General features: G+C 40.7%; 1 protein-coding gene and 1 non-coding gene across 2 annotated transcripts in view; both read left to right on the forward strand.

The window, feature by feature from the left end:
• The first annotated feature begins 1938 nt into the window (after nt 1–1938).
• SNCA (synuclein alpha) overlaps nt 1939–19489 on the forward strand; it is a 52003-nt gene continuing 34452 nt past the window's right edge. The window contains exons 1-3 of the mRNA XM_010223264.2: nt 1939–2095; nt 6525–6566; nt 13251–13396. Coding sequence (XP_010221566.1) covers nt 1975–2095; nt 6525–6566; nt 13251–13396 — 309 coding nt within the window. The 5' untranslated portion in view covers nt 1939–1974. The remainder of the gene's footprint in view (nt 2096–6524; nt 6567–13250; nt 13397–19489) is intronic.
• Nucleotides 15731–15802, forward strand: TRNAM-CAU (transfer RNA methionine (anticodon CAU)). Its single transcript has one exon. It is a non-coding gene; the product is annotated as a tRNA-Met (tRNA).

Here is a 19489-nt window from a genome sequence, read left to right on the forward strand (position 1 = left end):
TTGTTTTCCTGCATGAAGCACGGAGGTGGGTGCTCCCCTGCAGCAGCCCCCACCACGGGGTGGGCAGGGGGGAGCGTGGCTGGACCTCCCTCTGCTCCTCCTTCTCTCCCCACCCCTCGCCCTGCCTCTCCTCGCACTCGCTGCCTGCCGGGCTGCCATCGGGGTGGTGCCGGGAGAATCGGCTCGCTCTGCCGCGCCTCAGGGATGTGCTGAGAAAGGGGCAGCTCCCCTCGGGCGTCTCCTCCGCGCTCCGCCCTGCTGTAGAGCCTCCTCGAGAAGGGTCCGAGCCGGCGGTAAGTGGCGGTAGGGGGCGAGGGGCGCCCGCCTCGGCGTGGATCCCCTGCGGGGCGGCGGCGGCTCCCCGGGATAGGGGAGAGGCAGCCGCTAGCGGTTCCTTGGGCTCTTGTAATGCCTCGGGTTGGGTTTTGATATTATGCATGACGGATGCTCATAGCGGTGGAGAGGCTCTTCCACCTTGTCCCGCCAGTGTTAGCAGGCGCTTGCTGGTCACGTCGCCCTTCCCTCCGCCTTGCTGGGTGCCCGCGTGTGTGCAACACGCCCAGGGTCATGTCGTCCTGCCCGCTCCCTCTTCCCCGCTGCAGATGCCTCCATGCATGGTCACGCCGCCTATCCTTCCTTCCCTCTCTGTGGGTGCCTATATATAGAGTAATATATATGGCGGTGCCGCCTACCTCCGTAGGTGCACGCGTACCTACTGCTCCCGACTGTGGGCGGGTGCGACCGTTGGGCGCGTGCCCGTTGGGCGACGGTTGGGTTCGAAACAGGCGGCGAGCGGGAGGGTCGCGCGGGCTGGGGCGCCGCACGGAGTGCGGGCAGGTGCAGTTTGAGCTGGGATGGACGAGAAGGGCGCTGGGCTGCTTTCCCCCCGGGGGGGACGGGGAGCGTGGGCTGTTTTGGTGAAGCCCAAATAGCTCCCTGCTTCACAAGGCTCGTGGCAAGTTAGTAGAAGGCTGCGGTAGCAGCCCAGATGCTTTCTTAGACATCCATTCCTCCCACTCAGCCTTCACCATGGAGGAGGAAATAACAGGCACGGATTCTTCTTTTTGCGGGGGTAGAGAAAGAGGAGAAAAAAGGCTATTGATAACTGACTTGTTGAAGAGAATGTGACTTCTTAGTTTTAGCTGTTATTTAAAATGGAGTGCTGAGTTGCACATCTGTTGCAGGACTCATTTGCTAGCTTTACTGCTTTAAAAATTGCATGTTGCTTTTTAAGTGAAATCACACTCCTGATGCATGCAAATAACACGCTAGGAAAGTGCAATTGCCAGAAGAGTGACACTGCCTGTGCACAAAATGTTGGATTATGGAGAGAAATGCAGTATTTCCTATCTTCTTTAGTCCTTTTGGGTTAAAACCGCAGTTTCTCTTAACAATAGCAAGTGAATATTTGTCACTTGGAAGGTTTTTTGTTTGTTTTAGGTTGGCAGTGTTTCTGAGGATGGCTTTCTTCCTCTGCATGAAGATATGTGGAGTGTCATCCAATCACAGGACTGAATCTGGCAGTCAGTGTATGACTAGAACTTCACTTTGAAGGCAATGGTGCCTTGGAAGAGGCAGTAAAAGCACTTCTCATATCAATGAATTTGTCTCCTACTAGTGCCTGTTTCATCACTAGCCTCTTCATAGGTTTCAGCAAGCCTTTCTTGGCCTGTGAGAGCATTGCTCTTGTGCAGTTTCATTATATGTATGGCAGCATGCAAGAGAAGATGAAGGTGCCTGAGCTGCGGCACTCCTTGGATTTAGTTGTTGAACAGTTGCACCTGAAATGGGCACATTAATACAGAAATGTAGATGAAAGCTACAAAATACCTGGGTATAAATGCTGCATATTGAACTTTTAAAATCAACTGGGTTCCAATCAGTTTGAACAAAAGCTTCTTTTTCTCAAAGCAAAGAACATTTCTTGAAGCATTTTACTTTTTTCTTTCCAGAGCTCTGTGAAGACCTTCAGCCATGGATGTGTTCATGAAAGGGCTTTCCAAGGCCAAGGAGGGAGTTGTAGCAGCTGCAGAGAAAACCAAGCAGGGTGTGGCAGAAGCAGCAGGGAAGACGAAAGAGGGTGTCCTCTATGTGGGTAGGTGGGCAGCGGAGATCACGCAGCTAGTGTGGTGTTCCTGCATGTTCATACTTGTTGGAAAAAAAGGAAAGCTGTGTTTGCAAAGCTACTCTTGAACTACCAAAAAAAAAAAAAAAAAGGCACTCAGAAGAATCTTGGAGAACAAACAAGAGGAGCTAAGCTCTCCTGGGTGTACTTTCTTTCAAGCTGAACGTTGGTTTTAAGCTGTTGTGTTGTGCTGGCTCTGTATTACTACACTGTGGAGCCATATATGTAATATTATGCAGAACAACACAGGAGAATAGCTGGCACTATTCAACTCTGCTATGCTAAGGTTGCAGAGTAAATGATAGAAAAGCTAAAATGGAAAGAAGCTTCATAGAATCCTATATAACCTCTGGGTTTTAAGTAGCTTTAGGAGAAGAAGCTTGAGGGGTTATTTCAGGATTGGATCGTAAACCACACTGACAGCTTTGTTTTGGAATAAAATGAAATGGAAGGATTTTCTGTTTTTCCTCACTTTAAGGTCCTCAGCAGCAATATTGTGTGGCAATATCATCTTGTCTTTAGAGATTACAATCATAATAAACAAAACTTTACATCCTTAGCAGCTTCTTCCATGCTTCATTAAGGAAGAGCTACAACAGCTGAGATAAGGTAACAAGGTAACTGTGGGGAAAATGGGGGAAGACTTGAATGACTTAAGTAGGCCACACAATCACTTTGCACAGAGACAGGGATGGTGGTCTGTATAAATTCAGATCAGTATTTTAAATGCAAGATCATATTCTTTATTTAGTATCACAATTAGAGGGTTATCTTGCAAATGCTGCTATGAAAAATTCAGACAAGGATGTCAAGATTATGAATAAATGATTGCCTTAAAACCACGTAAGGATCTGCCTCTCTTGTTCATCAAATAAAGTTGGTCTATAAAAGAATAAGGAAAAGAATCTTTTTGGTAGTCTATTCTTTTTGATGACTACAGCAGGTGACTTCTATAATCAATGTTTTGTATTGAGGGAGATGTAGGCAGATTTTGATGAATTTAGGGTTGAAAATGGAAACTTATTTCAAAAGGGTCACCGAGATCTCAAATTTCCAAGTCTTTTGGGGTTTCCTTTTGCCATGTAGGCTAACACCAAGCTGTACCAAACAATTTCTGCTCCAGATCAATTGCTCTATTGGTTTCAAATATGCCTTTCTCCTGTTGAGCCACAGCAAAACTTAGTGCTCCTGCCAACAAAAATGGAAGTTTTTTGACAACTAATTACAAGAGGAGTATTTTCAATGAATTTAGATATTAGTTTCTAGTATCAAAGTAGCTGTTGCTATTCACAGGTATAACATATTTAATAATCCACTTAGCTATGGGGATAGGGTTTTCCAATTTTATTTCATTTTTATTTCATTTTCTTGTGGTTCCTAACCATGCTTCTAGGGTCATGGATTCTACATTCAGGGTTTCTAGGATTATTGTTAGAAACCTATACTGCCTGGTGAATTAATTTTTGTACCTGAGGGAAGAAACACTGCATTGCATTTTCTTTTTCCTCGCTCTCTATAGTTGGATTTTTCAGACAGAAGTTTGTTTCAGATTCAGGTTCTGCCATGAAAGTTACCTACCTCTTGCAAAAGATGGTACCAAAAGTGGGGCTGTGATGAACCTGTTCATAATTTTCAGTCTCAGCAGTCAATCACCTCCATGATACTCAGCCTCCGTTGTTAGGAAGGATTAATGAGATGTTGTATCTCTGGCCTAGCTGCCCTGGTTCTTAGTTTCTCAATCTAATTAGTGGAATTAAAGTACTGAGTTCAACCTTTCTATCCAGCTTGTGGTTAGATATTTTAAATTATATGGAATTATAACTTATGATGTAGAAGTTGTAATTAACAAGCTATTGCTTGGAGTGTAATGTTATTGTAATGATTTCTCTCTTTTTTTTTTTTTTCCTTGGCATGAGAGGATGCACATGACTCAAAGAGAATGGGAGGATTAATGGAGTGTTTTTTCTCCATGATAAAATCTGTTATTTTCTCCTACAGTCTCTTTGCTGCTTTTTAGTATGTAAGACACTGTTCAATATCCTCTATAGTGTATTTAGTGTATTATAGTGTATTTAGGTTTCCAGCTTTTTCTTCAGTCCTTCTACTGAGACAACTCAGTGCAGGTCAGCTTAAGCCAATGGCTCTGACTTCAGAAAGACAAGCTTAGCATCAGGACATTTTTCTAATATATGAAGAAATGGTGTGGTTGTGGATTAGGAGAGAGGCCTGAGCTTTAGCAGTCTAGAATCATACATGCTATAACATTTAGAAATGGGTTGGTTTCTATGTGTCCTTCAAGAGCTGTGGGTGTGAAGCAGTAATCAAATGAGTTGCAGTCCTTACTCCCACTCACTTTGAAACTAGGAGCTAACAGCAACAGTGTGGTTCTCCTCAGTATAGTGCTGATAGCATGCAAGAGTGTCTTTGAGCCCTTTGCGGTTACCAGAGAGCTAAAGGTTTTGCCCTGTTGATGCTTGAGTTGATTTTCAATGGGCCAAAAGAAAACTTCTGAGTAAATAACTTCCATTCTATTATACTAAAGCAGAAAGGGACAGTTTATCAAGAGAGAACTGGATAGCAGAAGAACTGTTCACTGCTTCTTGTGCTTTGCTGGCACCTCATCAGAATAGCACAACCTTGAACTATTTGGCAAAGTAAATTGCCAAATATTGCCTCTGTTACAATCTCATTTCATAAGGCTTCCTTTTCTTTGGTAAGAGAAAGGCCAGTGGAACAGTCAAGGCATTGAAGGTCCATCTGGTGGGATAATGGGCTTTAGAAGTTCTTTTTGAACATCTACTTGCTACCAAGTGCAAGTATCTTCCCCAGGTGCCAATTTCTCCTTTCTCCAATTTGGGCTTATGTTTCTGGTTTTCAACTAACTCTTAGTAAGTGACTTGTTTTTTTAGGCAGAACTTGCTTGGTATATTCTATACATCCCTGAAAAGGCCCTGAAATTAGTCTGCTGCCAACTTGGTGATATGCAAAACAGTTTTATTGAATGATAATGCTGGTGAGAATGAAATGAAGAATGTTTATTTTTTTGGTGATTGCACAAAGGAAGTTTCATATTTTGGTCTTCCCTTTTCTGTATTATACATTGGAAAAAGTAGCATTACGTGTATGCATGTGCTACACTTGTTCCTCCATCACTTAAGCAGTGTCAGGTCTTTGATCATTCTTGCTCCGATTTCTTTATTTCCTACTGTTAAGCATGCTACAATGAGCAAGACTGTTGTGATGTTTGAGGTGTTAGAAGCATGAATGATAACATGCCAAATACTGACTGGCATCTAGACAAAAAATGGTGTGTGAAGAATTACATTTTACGGTTAAAAAAAAGTCACCCTATCTCTGGCAGACCAGGGCAAGATGATGAACTAAGAGGCTTAAACTGTGCTTCTGTAAGGCTTAATTGCACATTGTTAGCTTCATAGTTGACAGATGAGTACAAATCCCTGAAACAGAGCCAAATTATAGAACTCTGACAGTAGCTCTGGTGGTGGGGGGGAAAGGACATAAGATGGCTTTCAAAAGCAGTATGTGTTGATTGTCATATTGCTGAAGATGCTAGAGATGGATCCCCTTTCATGCAAGGTGCTAAAAAAAAGTCATTTTTACATAGGTGTTCCAGAAATTCACTTGTTCCTTAAGGTGAAAAGATTGCCTTGCTCAAATTTAGCTCAGATCCAGCATTATGGCTCAGCTGAATACAAATTCTAGGTTTGTCTGTACAGAGGCCTTGCACAGTCTGTACATGCTTGTGACAAGAAGGATAGTAAGGAGGCCTTGGGTTTGACCCCAGTGGCATTTTCATGTTGAAGTATGATCTAATGCTTAATGCTTCTTTCTGACTATTTTAAATCTAACCCTGGCTAACATTTCTACAAGCTCTCAATAATTGTAACCAATGCCTTCTCTCTATTTTCTGTAGTTTCAATGATATTTGTTGATCCTTGCAAGCTGAGATCTGAGTAGTTAGATTTGTAAGGATCTTTTGGAGACTTGCTCCCATCTTGGAAAAATGCATGCTTGAGTCTTTTCAGATGCTAGCGATACCATGGCTGCCATGCAGAATCATCCCCTTATGTGGGGTGCTTATCAATGGCAAGAAAGAAGTACATGGAAAACAAATATAACAGAAGCTTTTCCTGTATCATAATAGTTGTGTTTCTGTAGTTGATACACTTGGGCATTTCTTTTTATTGATGGTTTTGTCCTTTTCGTTAGTTTTTCTTCAGTGACATATTTCTTTAGACTATTAATATTATTCCCAAAGTGATTGTATCTGACTGCTCTTCATTAGTCATTTAGTCTTCACCATCATTTCATCTTCACCAGGAATATATTGGCAATCTACCATTATCTCCTTTCTAACACTTTTTTTTTATTTGCTTAGGTTCCAGGACCAAGGAAGGGGTTGTTCATGGTGTCACAACAGGTAAGAAAATTCATGTTACTTGAACTGCTTTCTAAGGTCTGTGGTTAATTTGTTACAACATATATGTTTTTGAGAGTATGTCATTTTGTGAAGGATGGAAACCCTCTGGTTGAAATGAATTGAGACAAAACAACACTTGCTCTGTCAAGCCAAATAGTTTGTTCTTAAGATGAAATATTTAAATTTCATGTAGTTACTGATGTGAGGTGTTTTTTAGCCATGTTTCAGATGCAATCAAGTTACTGATGTGAGTTGAGACTAATGAAACCAGATAGCTAAAAAGAAAGGAATAGCCTGTATTAAGTCTAGTACTAAGTCAAGGGTTTTCATGTTTTGTTCTTTTTTGTCAAAGGTAAAATATTACATGCTGGCATTTTATAAATCACTCAGCATAAAATTTAATTCTGTCTTGATTTTTTTCTGCTACAAAGAACTTGAAGCCTATAGAAATGAAAAGACTGGTTCTTGTGGTCGTTTGTCCTTGTGAGCTGAGGAAGGAAAATGGGGTATAGAGAAGGGAGTGTGGCAAAGAAATTCTTCTGAAGGAAGAAAGGGGAAGGCCAAGTGTTAAGAGACTTGGATATATGTCAGGCAAATTCCCATCTGATGAGTTGGGGTCTCAGCAAAGCTAGTTAGATAAGGGTGGTGCTAGTGGAAGAGGCAGAGGTTATTGCCAGAAAAGGAGGGGGGGGGAAAAAAAAAGTGGGCAAATAATGCAGGAGTCTCTTGATATAGCAGTGATAGAGATGATAGAAAGGATTTTTCTTCTATAATACTTGCATTTAAGGTGAAAGACAATGTCAGCAACTCCTTCACACTCAATTCTTTTAGGTAACCCACAGTGAAACTGTGATGCAAGATGGAGTTTGACCTATTCAGTCCCTCTAGGCTCACAGTGCAGCTACTGCTGTACCTATGGCCTCTGAGGCTATACCTGAACTCCCATTACAACTTACCATCTCTAGTATGATTAAGCATAGCTGTGGCAGTGGAGAAATTCATATGAACTGAACACTCAACTGATATATTGTTGGTGGCTTCTTCATCCTTGCCTGAGGTATGCTTGTAACAATTCTTAAGTTTCGTAATTTCACATAATGTGTTTACTGCAGCCACAGACATGCTGTGACTGCAGTATGGATATACCCTTCAATTTCTCTATTACTAGAAGAGTGTTGTGACTCCAGTCTCACAAGATCAGGTTGGGTGGCAAGATAAAAGGCAAGTAACTTCTTGGAAGAAATAAATTAGTGCCTTTTTTGTATTTTTTGTAGGAATTTCAATTCCACTTAGGAGGATTTTAAATTGGTATATTAGAAGTGCATAATCTCTCAGTGGCAATAGCACTTTCCAAACTTGAAATTAATGCCATGCATATGGTTTCCCATTAGTACTTCTATACTGAAATGAACCTGTACGTAAACTTTTTTTTGCAAGGATCATTTTGGGAATGAACTGAAATCAGTAATCAACAATGCAGAGTGACTGGTAAATAGAAAAACGGATTTACTTGATCTCTATGTAGTGCAGGAAAACCTCAGCTGACCTCCGTGCACTGAATAGAATATGTAATTTTCTCCTGTAGAATATAGGGATGCTAGAGATGTGAGAAAATGCTTGATCAAGAAATGTAGGGTATTTTTCCCTGAGAAGTCAGAAAATAAATTGGGGGCAGGGAGAGATGGCAAGGGTGGGAGCTTTTTTTATGTTCCTGCTTTGTATATGATCTCCTTCATCTGTGCTCAGATGAGCCAACTTGGTAAAGACAAACAAATGCAGGTAGACTTGCTTGGCAGTACTGAATATCATACCCCAAATATGCCAAAGGTATTTTTAGCAGTAAAACTGAGCAGGACATGTGATGTTTCTCCATAATTTAGTTTTAGGCTTTACAAATGCATGTTCTTGTTATAAGGCTTGTAATCACAGCTTGCTGGACCTGAATTATGAAATAATACAAATATCTGTGCTGTAGGCAGTGGAAATAAGATCTGAGACACGCATATATATATGTATACATATATACAGTATACATACAAATGTGAAACAGCACTGGATAGCACTAGCAGCTTTTTTGTAACACATTAATTAGACTACAATGCAAAATGAGATCTCACTTATCTTTTGTAAGTAAAATTGTCAGAAAGGAGTTGATGGTTTTAGGCAGAACAGAGGTAGCTCATCACCCCTTCCTTGAAATGGGTGACAAAATGAAATGAATGAAGCTAATGGGAGTTGTGCCACAATTTGTTTCTGGGCTATTAAAGTCAAATGGTGGCAGCTGAAAGAAAAAGTGGATAGAAGATGATATGCAAGTTGCCATGTGGCAGTGAGAAGAGGGGAATGAAGTACAGAGAGCATAGTTTCAAAATGGATCAGGATGGGCTTAAATTATGTAAGAATAGAGAAACTGCTCTAATATACTTCGAAAAAAAGATGCAAGTCGATGAAGAGTTCTGTTTGAAGCAGAGGCAGTTAAAAAAAAGGGGGGGGTTCACTGTAGTGATGTCATGAGATAATGTGAGGATCCTCTAAAATGCTAGTTAAGCTTGTCTTAAAAATCAAATCCTTTTTAATAAATGCCTTTGCATTTGTGACAGGCCTACCTATCTCCTTTCATAGGAACAAGAGTGAGTTTATTTTTTTTATGCCCTGGGATATTGATTTCATGTGAAACCTCTGAGATAATCAGATGCCTCATGAAGAAAGATCATTTTAGAGATTGGGGATGGTCACATATGAACCAAAATCACAGACAAAACGTGTTTCTGACTGTGCATGTCCATGGCATGCATGCTTTACAGCCTTGGCCTATGTAAGCATCTCCTTTTGTTACTGTTCAGATGATGCTTGGTGGAGGCAAACCAAACCACATTTGGAGTGCAGTGAGGTGAAGGAATGATGACTACTCATCTTGAGGAAAAAGAAGAATTGTGAGCTCTATTTTGAGGAGGAGAGATAAAGCTATTCTTCCTGAATATTCTGGATGTTCTGTTTTCAGACAGGGACCTGGACAGGACATCTGGGATGTTCTAATGAAGTGACATGAGAGACTTCAATGTAACTAAGCCTGAAGGTTGCATGTTTTGGGTGGAAGCTCATTACTGTGCTTTGCAGTTTAGTCTGCATTAGTGTCAAAACGTACTAAGATGATTGTCTACCAAACAGCTTTCAAAAGCCTCAGCCTTTGTTCAAAAGACAAAAAGTTCAAAGCTTTTCCTGGGAAGGTTGAATGGGTGTATATCCACTCTTTTTTCTTTCTTTTACTCTCTCCCCCCTATGTTCAACTTACAAGGTCTTGCTAGCTTTGCTATTTTTGAGTGACTTGTGTTTTAAAATCTTTCGGTGAATGGCTTCAGCAACTGACATGCGTCCAAGTGCTGAACAATTAGGTATGCTTTGCTTTCAGTGGCTTTCCCAACCCACAGAGACTAGACTGAGGAGTTTCTTTATAACATGACACGATTGTACTAGGTTTATTGTAATTCATAAGAAAGTGGTATACATAAGTGTCAGGTCATGACAGGTCCTTCTCATGAGCAGCAAGTCTTGTTTGCTGGTCTTAAATGCTATTGCTTTGCCCATTTGACTTGTTTGCCAGCCTAATTAACCAGTCTGGTGTTGGAGTTACAAGCATGTATTTAATTTTTCTTGCTCATTTCCCAAAGATAAGCATCCAGAAATGTACAGCTGATGACTTAGTATTTACTATTTCCTATTAACTAAAGTAAAACATGAATTTGCATAAAGTATCAGGACACAGAAGCCTTCCATCCATATTCAGCCACGTTTTTCTGAAGTTGAATGAAAATAGTCTCAACAATCAGAAACCATAGTGAGCTTTTCCTTTAATTCTTTAATTTCATCCTTCTTGCTTTTCTATAAGTTCTTGGTCTCCTTGCATTGTTATTCCTGCTATTGTCTTTACTCAATCATGTAGCTTCCAATTAACAGCTGAACACAAGAGCCCATAGTTCATTAGATCTTTTTAAATCAGTGCAGACGATCTTTTTGTCAAAAATAAATATATAAGGTATATACTTTTTGAGTTATCATTTCATTCTGGATATTTTCATTATCCATAGATAACATGTTTTTACCCAGAGTTTGTTTGAATATTGAAAGTAACAAGCTGTCATTTGGAATTGTTCCAGAAGTTTTAATGGTAATGCCTTACATGATACAGTACAGTTAAACTGGGAGAAGAAAGCTTCAAGAGCAGTAACTTGCAGAACGCTGTAGTACTAGAACTCACATTTAAGTTAGTGTTAGTGTGATCACTGTATGCTGTATCAAGACAGCTTGCTGAGGTTTGGCACCAGCCACCTAGCCATAGCACTGCAGAGTCTGTAGAAGCTGGTTTTACTGTCTCAGCCTGGTGATGCAAGGCAGGCATCAGTTTAAAGACATAATGATTTAAGACCAGTTAAACAACCTGGTGCTCTGATTTGATTAGTTGTTATCAATCAACTACATTCTAAATTGATTTCTCTTCATGCACTTACTGCTTTTTCCTTTTTACTACTCACTGTAAACAATCCAGAACCTATCATCAGAAAACAATCACTAGGGTTCATAACATAGTGGAAGAATTACAGTTTATTTACAGAACCAATCTGGTAATAACTTAGTATTTACATGGACTTACAGATAGGAAAGAGGACTTTACCTTACCACCAAAAGAATGCACGTCTGAATTTACACTGTATAGTTTGATTTGCTCTCCAGGTATGTCACTGGAAAGCTGATTTGATATCAAGAGATAAGTTGCTATGAAATAGCTATGAAATAGCATTCTAGGCTCATTATTTTCAGCATCTTCAGATATCTAGAAAATGTTCTGATGAAGTGTGTATATATGGATATGCTTGTAAACTCGGCCCTAAGTTTGATTTAAGGCTAACTTCGAAATGTGTGATGTTTTCACTCAGAATAATATGTAAATCTGTTTGGCAGAGCCAATGTGGTGTAGAAGAGCTGTAATTTTTTTAAGACGGGAGTTGTTGCTTGGATGCCATGCTTCTCTTCTGCAGAGAAGGGCTAGCTTGCCTTCTTTCAAGGTTGAAGCCCTTTGAGACTTATCCCTTGAACACAGTTTTCCTTAAGAAGATAGCTTTCTAGGGACTGAGTGGTCTAGGATCGTGGCTGTCAGGGTCAGAAATTACTGCCAGTTTGCCTGGAGAAAAACTTGGCATTGCCTTCTGTAGTCACTGTACAGTGCCAGATAGAACACTTAACCATCTTGTACACACAGAAGCAAGCTCATGCTTGAGGAAATGCTCAACATATTCAGTTTTTGTGAACTAGTTAAACGTATTTCCTAAAGGACAACAGTTGTTAAAAACTATTTTTAGTTCAGCTTAAAATAACTTTCTGAGTGACAACTGACTGTGAAATTAACTGAAATGAACTATATTACAGTAATGAGATTTTCAGAAGTGTCCTGGCTACGTTGTTGTTCGTACTGAAGTACCTCTAAATATGCTGCTTAGGTTGCCAGTTTTGAAAGGTATTTTGCTATTGTGTCAGTAACAGCACTAACAGCCTGTTTCTTAGCTGTTTGTTTACATGTATTAAGACTTCTCTTTCTCAGATTACTCTAGAGAAAGCAGACTTCAGAAAATTTCCACAGGGGGACCTGCAGTCACTGGATAGGTGGTCATTAGGTGGTCATACTTGCCATGATGACAATGCTAGTGTAGTTATAATGTGGCTGTAATAGTAACACTAGTCATCAGGTGTTTTATTACAGTGCTCAATGTGGGAGGCTTTTGAAGAGCAGTGTCTTATTTAGATGACTAAATGACAGTTCAAGTTTTCTGCACATCTTGCTCTTTAAGGCATGAAGTCATCTGATCTTTCTTAGTGATTTCACTACTGTGCAAGCTGCTTGCAGAGAAGAGCCTATGAGAATGAATGAGCAGAAAGAGTCGTGTAATACTCCGAAAGGCAGAACAGCAACCACTGATACTTATGTAGGCTAAATGAGTTGTAGTCTCCCTGGGGCTTTGAAGTCAGTTCTTAATCTAGTTTGCCTTGGCATCTTATGTTCATTCAGTCTTTCTGTGGATTAGTGTGTTATAGATGGAAACAGCAGCAGGGAAGGTGGTGGGGAAGAATGCACAGAATCAGATTAAAAAGTTGTATTAGGCTCTGGTTGAGAAGCAGTAGCTCAGTTTATGAATCAAATATGTTCCAAGTAGTAGAATAATTAATTGTTTTTGGTTCAGATGTAAGAAATGGTGTCTTCCATTCCCCATAATATATGGCAAATGTGTTCAATGGACTATACGTTTCTGAACAGAGCTATATTGAATGCAAGTGCTATACATTATACATTGGTTGGTGCACAATGAGGGCCCTTAAGCAATGGCTTTTTCCCCCACAGAGCAACTAGATATGAATGAAAACAGAAAATGTCATCTTCAAGCAAAAATTGAGCCACCAATAAGCTGCTCTTGAAAATACGTATGTTACTGTGCCAGTATTAACAGGTTGACAGTATAATCTCTTATGATCCACTTGGGGTATACAAGGCATAAAGGCTCCACAGTGTTTCATGATACCACGCTGTCAATTAAATTCTGAAGTTTCCAAACACCTTAGTAGCTTACAGCTCCCAAAGTGGTAATGTATCTATGTTTTCTTCTCAGTGGCGGTAATGTATCTATGTTTTCTTCTCAGTGGCAGAGAAAACTAAAGAGCAAGTATCTAATGTTGGAGGAGCTGTGGTGACGGGGGTGACAGCAGTGGCCCAGAAGACGGTGGAAGGAGCTGGGAACATTGCAGCAGCTACTGGCTTGGTGAAGAAGGATCAGCTGGCTAAGCAGGTGTGTTGATGATATTTTCTAGCTGCAATAAACCATTTTTGTGGCCTCTCTGGACTGAGTGGGAGATAAGAGTGTATTTTTTGGACCTATCAGTGGTATTTATGTGGGATGGTCTCTTATGCCAAGCAAATGAATAATAAACCCCTGTTTATTGTCTGGTTTCTGAGTGGCCTGCAGTATTTGGAAATGTAAGTAGGATTATGCATGTAACTTCTGGCTCTGAGAGGTCTAATATCATTTTAGTGTGCTCTAGGGATGCCTTGGAACTTCGCTGCCTCTAGTGAGAAGCAGCATCTATAAGACACCTTAGCAGTTGAATGTGAATAACAGTGTTTTGCGAATACTCAGTTCTGAAATAGAACACACTGGAACTGGAAGACTAAACAGCTGAATGTGAGGTTTCATGAGAATTTGTATCCTCCACAGACGAGGAGCAGAAGGGTTCATGTATCAATCCAGTCCCTACTTGGACACTTGCATGGCTAGACTTTGAAAAAGGGTGAATCTAAAATTAAGACATAAGAGCAAATTTCCTGTGTTTGATGGATATAATTACCTTAATTAAAATCTGCCTCTGAACTATGTTGAACTCTACTTAGGAAATTCTGCTGTAGCATATATAAAAATAAATGTACGTATCGTGATTTTAGTACAGAGGTGAAGTTCTAGTGTGCCATACAAGGAGTTACTACATCTTCATCGTTGGCATGCAGCGGTCATATTTCCATTATGTTAGGGAGAAGTAGCTGGTAGAAATAATATTTTCTCACAGGTGTATGCTAGTGTTCAGAGATGAGGCAAACAGTTTTGTGCTGTTTGACGTAAGAATGCTTTCATGTTAGAAAAATAATGGTATCAAGAATAGCGATACAGACCCAAAAATGGCTGTCGTACTGATTCTTGCTTTCTGAGCTGTTCAGTAGTGTATTTTTTCCATGTAGTATCTAGCGTAATGTTAAAATTTAATCGTTTGAAAAGATCTCTTTATCCTGATCTGTAACTGAAGTGTATTTCTTTCTGACCCCCAAAATCCTGCTGGCACTTTGGAGAAGTGGTATTACATTGTGAATAAGCTTTTGTTCCACTGCAGCTGGTTGGTCTTGAAACCATTTTACAAATGGTTTTGTTCTTTCAAAGCTGTATTCAGCAGGAGAGAAGAGTTAGTACTTCATTCTTTAAATTCAGATAGAAAGAAAACGTTGCTTTTCCCGTGTCTATAACCTTGTTGTATAAGCTGTAGCACAGTCTTAAGAATTCGATTAACTAGGGAATTGCTAGAGGTTATGAGTATGGACGTAATGTCTGAAGAGATGCCTATTTCCACCCTTGGTAGGAGAATTAAGGAGTTTTTACCTGTTATGCTATTTGTTAGTTGACATCACAAGGGCCTCACACACCCTAGCAGAAAACAAGACAGTAAGTGTGAGAGAATTGCCATGAGGCTTGAAATCTTATTTCTTGGTGAAATAAGACAGTTGACCCAAGGACCCGGTTGGAAGAGCTTTTGTGAGAAAGGCAAGCCTTGAAATTTTAAGACTTCAGTGTGATAACTAAAAAAAACCTACCTTTCTACTGTCTGGTCTTGAGACTTTTCTGTAATGCAGGTCAGCTGAGGAAAGGCACAATAATGTTACGATTGTCCTTTCATTTACTTGGTTGCTCTTTACTGTTTATGGCCTGAAATAAGATTACAGTAGAGAACAGATAAGCCTATTTAATGTATGTAAACAATGTTCCTAGCAAACCTGTGAATCAACCAGGCATCTGTGTTTGAAAAAATAAGTAATGCTAGTTCTTTGCTATGGTGCAAGGCAGAAAGTAGTTTTTTTGGAATATTTAACATGGGCTTGATAAGTTCTGGCAGTGATGCTCATGCTCAGTGTGGGGGCACTTAAAGCAGTGTTGGGTGCTTTTGGACAACTTGTGTTCTGTGCTGTCCTGTGAGATAGCTGGCAGAGAAAAAAGTCTTTGGGGAAGCCTTGCTTAGGAGGTGTTAGAAGAAACCTAACAGTAGGGCTGCTTTCATAGGAGCTTCTGAGCATCCTTTAGATTGTACTTGCTCTAAACTTCTCTTTAAAGCAAAGGACATAAAGTGCACAACTTGATGGGGTTACTTTTTCCCTTTTCCTGCTTTATATCTTGCTGCATGTATCATGTGAACGACTGCTGCAAAAGAAAGCATGACTACCAGGGAATATTGATGCTTGCATGTTTTCTAAATGCTTATTTAGATTCTAAACACTTACTTAGAGAGCATATGAATGAAAGGCAAGATCCCATGTTAGAGAATCTCCATCGATGACCAGTTGAGGGTGGAAGACCTTTGTAGCACAGAGCAGAGTGGCGCAGCGGAAGCGTGCTGGGCCCATAACCCAGAGGTCGATGGATCGAAACCATCCTCTGCTAGTTTTTAGGGTCCAGTGCTGTTCAATTTATTCATCAACGACCTGGATGAAGGCACAGAGTGCTCTCTCAGCAAGTTTGCTGATGATACAAAGCTGGGAGGAGTAGCTGATACCCCTGAGGGCTGCGCTGCCATCCAGAGGGACCTGGACAGACTGGACAACTGGGCGGTGAAAAATCTCATGCAATTCAACAAGGCCAAGTGCAAGGTCCTGCACCTGGGGAGGAATAACCCCAGACACCAGTACAGGCTGGGGACCGACCCTGTGGAGAGCAGCTCTGCGGAGAAAGACCTGGGTGTCATGGTGGACGACAAGTTGACCATGAGGCAGCAGTGTGCCCTCGTGGCCAAGAAGGCCAATGGGATCCTAGGGTGCATTAAGAAGAGTGTCTCCAGCAGGTCGAGGGAGGTGATCCTGCCCCTCTACTCAGCCCTGGTGAGGCCACATCTGGAGTATTGTGTCCAGTTCTGGGCTCCACAGTACAAGAGGGATGTGGAGCTGCTGGAGAGAGCCCAGCGCAGGGCTACAAGGATGATCAGGGGCCTGGAACATCTGCCCTATGAGGAGAGGCTGAGGGAGCTGGGCCTGTTCAGCCTGGAGAAGAGAAGGCTGAGAGGGGATCTAATCAGTGTCTATAAGTACCTCAAGGGAGGGAGTGAGGAGGATGGTGCTGACCTCTCTTCCCTGGTGGCCACTGACAGAACTAGAGGTAATGGCCAGAAACTAAAGCATCAGAAGTTCCACAGGAACTTAAGGATAACTTTTTTTTAACAGTGAGGGTGACAGAGCACTGGAACAGGCTGCCCAGAGAGGTTGTGGAGTCTCCTTCTCTGGAGATCTTCAAAACCCACTTGGACGCAGTCCTGTGCCACGTGCTCTAGGTGACCCTGCGTGTGCAGAGGGGTTGGACTAGATGATCTCTAGAGGTTCCTTCCAACCTTAAGCATTCTATGATTCTATGAATCATGGATTATGTTAAAATAAAGCATTTATGAGCTGTTTCTTGACACAGCAGTTAGACTGTAATCAGAAGAAACAAGTCAGTTATCTGGATTGATTCACTTTGGAGCTGATCTTAGTGGGGATGGATCTCTTTGAGTCTTAAAATATCATTATCTTACTTTAAACTAGCTTTTCATAATGGTTTGAATATCCTAAAGATATCCATCTCCCTAAGTAGGACAGAGATGCTCAAGATCCGAGTCTGCTTTCCTTGTTTAGTCAATACACTTGTTGAGGGCAGTGAATCTTTTAGTATGGGTGCGTGGAGAAACTTGCCTGGCTTGTATAGAGATGTAAATTTTGCCTAGATTTGTGAGAAAGCATTATGTTCCCCTATGGGCATATGGTTGTGGAATCCAAGTGTGTGTTTTTTTTTTTTTCAAACTTAATATTAGATTTTGAAGCTCCTTAATTTGGTTTTCCCTGAGGCATTTTGTTTTTCTTCTCCATGTAGAGAAGCCCTACATATTGGATGCAGGTGCAGAAGCATATAGTGATATTGGATTATAGCACTGTAAAAAAGCATGTAAGATTTACTGAAGTAGTTTTATCTGCATGCAATTTTATTTGGTGGAATATATTGTTTAGGCCAGAGGAAAGAGGCTGATATATAGGATGAGTGTGGAGGTGACCAATCATTGGACAGAAAATAAAAACCCTAGCAGGAAATTGCATGTCTTCCTCCTACCTTTCCTTTGTACTGTTGCAAGATCTTTTACTTAGCTCTAGGATAAACTGCTCTTTCAGGTATGCTACTTTATATCATACCCCTCAAACATCATTACCTTAAAATATCTAAAGCTAGCCTGAGCAATGCAGAGGTGAGTATGTATAGCAAGCAATACTGTTGACTAAGGGACAGGTAGCATAAAATGCCTGATTCAATATGGTGTTAGAATTCCAGCTGTTATTGGTCAGAGCCCTGGAGATGGTTGAACTGCAGTCTGTCTTTAGCCCTTGGATATGCCTTTTCTGTTAAGGTGCATAATGCCAATATCTTTTCTTAAAGGGCACAAGAGCAGTATTTAAAGGAAGCCATGTTCTGAAAGCAGTGTCTAAACATGCATTTCAATGCAGTGACATCTGTGACTCAACCACAATTTACTTGACAACTTGTATTTTACCTAAATGCCTTGGAATTTACTGTTCTTCATTAATGCAAGAACAAATTAGTTTAATCTAAAGGTCTCATGAGCTTTCTGGGTTTCCTGCTGATTTTCCTGCTGTTAGATAACACTTGATTAGTGATATTTGAAGTTGATATTCAGTATTGCTCACCATAAAATATTATTTAAGAGCAAAAGAATTAGTTCAGGTAGCTCTTCAGTTGCTTCATGTCGCTCTTCCCAGGTATTACAATTTTGGTTTTGACTCTGGACAAATAATGGAGCTCACAACCTTAAGCTGTATGTGTTCTTCGATGTTTAAAAAAAAAAAAAAAAAAAACTTGTTTTTTATTAGTCTTTTTAATTAGCTACACAATGAACGTGTTCTGGGCTATGAAGTGTTCTTGTATTCATGACAAACTGCTTGAGGTTGGCAATGGAGATAGTCGAATGCTCTCACGACAAGATATATGTATATCTCCTATAAATAGGAGAACAGCTTTTAATTTCTTTAACATGGGAGAGGCAAGAGACCTCCCCCTGCTGTCCAGCCTTTTACAGGGAGACTGACTTGTGCTTATATGTTGCAGGGTTTTTTTCTTTGGACACCTTGTCTTTTTCCTGTTAGGGTCTTTGCTTTAATTTCTTTTCCACCCCCTACGTCTTGTACTCGATTTCTGCTCTACCTTGATATGCCCTGTAGGCATATGCCCCGGCTGCTATGGTTGTGTCTCTTCTACTCCCTGAAAGTATAGGGATTGTTATATAGGTCTGTCAAGCTCAGGTGGCACCAGTCCTGTTAGAATGTTCCCTCTTTCCTATCTGTCTGTGGGATTTCATGCAGTGTTCCCAGAGATGTATCTTTTTCCCTGCTGTAAATAGAGTTGCCAAAAGCAAGTTAATATTCAGGAATAGGCTGCCTGCTGAGAGGAATATGTTTTAGTTCATTTGGGGATGATTCATATTCATGCCAACTATTTCTGTCCTTGCCTGCTGTTGCATGAAAGAAGGGAAATGGCTTCATGTAACCTGTAATAGTTGTGTAGACTTGAGTTGTGTGAAAACACAGGGATAGATTTTATAAGCTCACAGACAACACTGTTATAATAATGGTCTCCTGAGTGTCTTCTGCTATAATGTTTCAGTGGTCTTTCTCTGCCAATCAAGATTAAGTGGTTAAGCTTAGTTCAGCTAACTCAGGAAGGCAAGCATCTTAATTGTGATTTATTGTCCATTTGCAAATCATCTTCAGAGGACTTGTGAAGATATCCGGTACCTTTGTCTGATACTGTAGCAAGCTGATGGATTCTTTAGGTAGCTATGACAGGTTGCAGCAGTTCAGCGAAAGCACTGCAGCATGAGTATGCCTGGCAGTTGCAATTGAGCAGATACTGCAGTGGAATGTGGCTCACTCAACAGGCCTGAGCAGAAAATTCAAGTCCTGGATTGCTGTGATGATGAGAGTAACCAGCTTGGAAATGGTTCAGAACTAGAATGTGGAGGTAGTATTTCTCAGTGGATAAATATATAATACTGCTTTTAGACTTTTGGTCCAATGGTATCTCTTAAAAATAAATGAG

This window comes from Tinamus guttatus, unplaced genomic scaffold (assembly GCF_059628265.1).
Source record: "Tinamus guttatus ecotype Peru unplaced genomic scaffold, ASM5962826v1 Tinamus_guttatus_pri_ptg000140l, whole genome shotgun sequence".
In the NCBI taxonomy this organism is placed as follows: Eukaryota; Metazoa; Chordata; class Aves; order Tinamiformes; family Tinamidae; genus Tinamus; species Tinamus guttatus.